Raw genomic sequence first — 3,605 nt, 5'->3', positions numbered from 1 at the left:
GATGACGATTTTGATGATGATGGCAGTGGTAGTTGTGATGGTGGCTTGCCTAGAGACGACAATGGGTCCCATTCTTTTTATGTTGAAGGTATGGGGGAATCTATGCCAGGCAATCTGGGGTATTCATCAGTGGGGAATGTCTTGTCCCCTAGTCAGGCGTCCATGAAAAGTCCTGATGTTAGGCCTCTCCAATGTTCAGAACTTACGCATTTTACCAGGGAGGGCTCTTTAGATTCTTCTTTTAATTTCTGCTCTTCATTCATGGAATCCAAAGTTCAGATAGATACATATAACTTATCTTCTAACCAACAAGTGGGGAACAAGGACACCATCTCATTTTCACATCATATAGATGACTCTCCTTCCTCCAAGTTCACACCAAATATTTTGTTGGATAAGAGCACAATTGATCTTGCAAAAACCCCCTGTTTAAGTTCTTTCAACATGTCATGTGCAATGCCTCAGATGGAGCCTAGTAAACCAAGCCCGTTTAAGAATCAATACCTCATGATTCAAGAAGCTTGTGATGGAACTAGCATGATTGCTTATAATTTCATTGGCCGTTTGCTAGAAGAGTTTGCAAAGAGTGAAGGCGTAGACTTAGATTGGTGCGCTAATTTATATCTTAGTACCCACTGTTCAATTGAAGAAGACCTTCCTGGTATGTCTTTTCAAATTATAGATGCTTTCAGCCTTTGTTTGAAGTCTGGTTTGAGTCCCTTCATTATTTATTATTGTATAAAAAATAGCCTTCAAGGAACTTTAGTAGGTGACAATTGGTTTTATGCTCTTATTAGGTTGACAAATCAAAGAAAACGAAAACAAATAAGCATAACTTTTTTTTTTTTTTTTAGTTCAACAACTGTGGGGTTGAGTATGTATGCCTTATAGCTCAGCTTGGCAGCAAGCATTACTAGTTAGTAATGTCAAAAAGTATACCGGAGTTATTATATGTCGATTTTTCATGATAGAAAAATTATTCTAGTAACTAAGTTTGTTGGTTTCATTTTTTTCATTGTCAGAAGTTGAACAGACTCATACTAAAGCGAAGAGAAGCGATTNTTTTTTTTTTTTTTTTAGTTCAACAACTGTGGGGTTGAGTATGTATGCCTTATAGCTCAGCTTGGCAGCAAGCATTACTAGTTAGTAATGTCAAAAAGTATACCGGAGTTATTATATGTCGATTTTTCATGATAGAAAAATTATTCTAGTAACTAAGTTTGTTGGTTTCATTTTTTTCATTGTCAGAAGTTGAACAGACTCATACTAAAGCGAAGAGAAGCGATTCAGTAATTATTCAAGTTTGTGAAGAGTTAATACCTTCTCTCTCTGAGAGGTATGAGGATTTAATGGTTTCTGCTCTTGTATTTGGTGGAAAGTACTAGTCTATTGACATGCCACTTTGTATATATGTTTTACTTTACTTTCAGCCTGATTATGAGTCAGTGACCTATTATTAAATTTTTTACATGAATATAATCATGAGTAAACAGGATCTGAAACTTATTTGTATGCATGATCACATTGGCAGTGGAACAAAGAGACTTCAACTGCTGCTGGGATTGTGATTCTCCAGGGATTTTGGCTGATCTGAATTAGCTGTTGATCTCTGGGCAGCCCCAACAACAGCGGAGCAACCAGAATTGAATCACTTGAGTTCATCTTGGGGCAAAATGAAGAAGTGGTATTGCGTTTGAGGATGTTCATCCGAGGCATTTTTGGCGACACTATGTAAGATATACATACATACATATTTATACATACATACATATTTATATATATATATATATATATATATAACTCACCTTAAGAAATAGTAAATTCATCAGAAGCTAGAGAACAAAAGGTTAACCTGTATAGGCTAGTTAATTTCTTCTGCATAATGTATATTTATTGGGACTTTTTCAATCTTTTTCAGAAGCGTGCATGCATCCATTATGACCCCAGAAAACACAGAACTGCTTCAGAAGGAAATTTATGCTTATTCTTACTCTGAAGAAGATAAAGGTGAGATTCTAATTGATTGACCAAATTCTTCCTTATTGGACCGATCAAGGTTTAAAATATAGATGTTGAAAGAAATGTCGATGCCTCAGTTTTTTTTTTTATAATATCTATGGAAATAGTAGATGGTAATGTTGATTCACCTACATTGAATCTATAGACACGTGATATGTTGCCACAAATTTAATACCATGCTCTTCATAACTACCTGTTTGTTTTATTCTTCCTGTCTCACTGTTGCAGAGTTTAAGCTTCCGAAACTGTTGAGTTCACTGGTGATGAGGCTACGAAACGGAATTTAAAATTGCTGATCAGGTCTCTGAGCTTACCATGAGGCAAAGATGTGATTGAAATTAGGCGACATTGTATCGGTTTCGATCTGTTCATATTGCAAAGTGCAGAGTGTTAGATGAATGGCTCTGATACCATGTTAGATGAACACGACTCTCCACAATGGAATGATATTGTCACTTCACAATCACACTCTTGATGGCAGCGGACTTGCGATTGTGCGGCACTCACTTTCCAACGACAAGTGAGCTAAACCAATTTGTTCTTATGTCGCCTACGACCAAGCGACGTATGCTCGAGTCTCTGACCTCGGTTTAAGAAGTTTTAGAAAATGAGGGCAGAGAGAGATTTTGAAAGAGACGTTATATATGCAAGCAAGAGAGTAACAACAACGGTTCACAGTATATAACTATTGGTAGGGGATATGACTAAGCATAAGCTCTTATGGCTTTGCTTTGGGCTTCCTAAAAGGCCTCATACCAATGGAGTTAGTATTCTTCACTTATAAATTCATCATCATTTCCTAAATTAACCGATGTGGGACTTTCATCCTCCAACACAAAGCCGAAGTGGCTAGACAAATTTTCATTGGCAATGTTCTTAGGTAGTAGCCCTGTTTAAACAGAGGGAAATTATTGATTCTTGTTAACACACGTTGGTCCTTGGTTTCTTACAAAGGCTTGTTTCTTGTTGTAGGCTGTGGCTTTGGCTCAATAACATAGAAAGGTTGGAAATAGCTAAGGAAGGCCATTTCAGGGCAAACTGATAGCTTTATGAAAATCTATCTCAAGCAATTGGCTTCCTATCTTTTTGGAGGGCTGCAAGGTACTAGTTTTTGTTTTTTTTTTTTCTTTTTTCTTTTCCTTAATCTTTTAGAACACTACGAGAACGGAACCGTTGACCTTAAATAAGGTAATACATGTCTTTATTCCATGAGCTATGTCTGAATTGACATGGATTTTTTTACATTTAAATCCTCCAAATTTTGGTTTATAGTGTTGTGGGTGAGGTCTTAGAAGATATTATATCACTAACATGTAGTTTATATTCACTCGTACGAAAATCGTACTCGTGAGGTAGATAGCTCTCAAGATGACAAAAGAAGACTTCCTTAGCTTTATATGGTTTGTGCTCTACGTGAGCACATTGTTTGCCTGAACAAAAATAAAGTTTATACCCACTCGAACTAATACAACTCACGAGACAAATAGATCTAGAGGAGCCTTATAGATAGAGAATCTTACTCGTAAGACAAATGGCTCTAATGATGACCAAAGAAGACTACATTAGCTTTATATGGTCTTTGCTCT

General features: G+C 36.5%; 1 protein-coding gene and 1 long non-coding RNA gene across 2 annotated transcripts; both read left to right on the top strand.

Moving 5' to 3' along the window:
• The first annotated feature begins 9 nt into the window (after positions 1–9).
• On the top strand, positions 10–2,649 carry LOC111786537. Its single transcript, XM_023666778.1, has 5 exons — positions 10–661; positions 1,249–1,336; positions 1,532–1,731; positions 1,919–2,007; positions 2,248–2,649. The coding sequence occupies exons 1-3, from the start codon at positions 91–93 to the stop codon at positions 1,566–1,568; spliced, it is 696 nt and encodes a 231-aa protein (XP_023522546.1). The 5' UTR covers positions 10–90; the 3' UTR covers positions 1,569–1,731; positions 1,919–2,007; positions 2,248–2,649.
• A 125-nt stretch (positions 2,650–2,774) lies between these two features.
• Positions 2,775–3,288, top strand: LOC111786536. Its single transcript, XR_002813796.1, has 2 exons — positions 2,775–2,899; positions 2,992–3,288. It is a non-coding gene; the product is annotated as an uncharacterized LOC111786536 (long non-coding RNA).
• The last annotated feature ends 317 nt before the right edge of the window (positions 3,289–3,605 follow it).

This window comes from Cucurbita pepo, unplaced genomic scaffold (assembly GCF_002806865.2).
Source record: "Cucurbita pepo subsp. pepo cultivar mu-cu-16 unplaced genomic scaffold, ASM280686v2 Cp4.1_scaffold001912, whole genome shotgun sequence".
NCBI lineage: Eukaryota > Viridiplantae > Streptophyta > Magnoliopsida > Cucurbitales > Cucurbitaceae > Cucurbita > Cucurbita pepo.
The sequence above is the reverse complement of the archived record's forward strand: the minus strand, read 5'-3'. Positions and strand labels throughout refer to the sequence as shown.

What these genes read in the sequence shown, in the direction of transcription:
- LOC111786537 (XM_023666778.1), top strand. Translation starts at nt 91, where the DNA reads ATGGGGGAATCTATGCCAGGCAATCTGGGGTATTCATCAGTGGGGAAT. An exon ending in AATTGAAGAAGACCTTCCTG is followed by an intron (nt 662 to 1,248) that starts GTATGTCTTTTC and finishes TTTCATTGTCAG; the next exon opens with AAGTTGAACAGACTCATACT. An exon ending in ATACCTTCTCTCTCTGAGAG is followed by an intron (nt 1,337 to 1,531) that starts GTATGAGGATTT and finishes TCACATTGGCAG; the next exon opens with TGGAACAAAGAGACTTCAAC.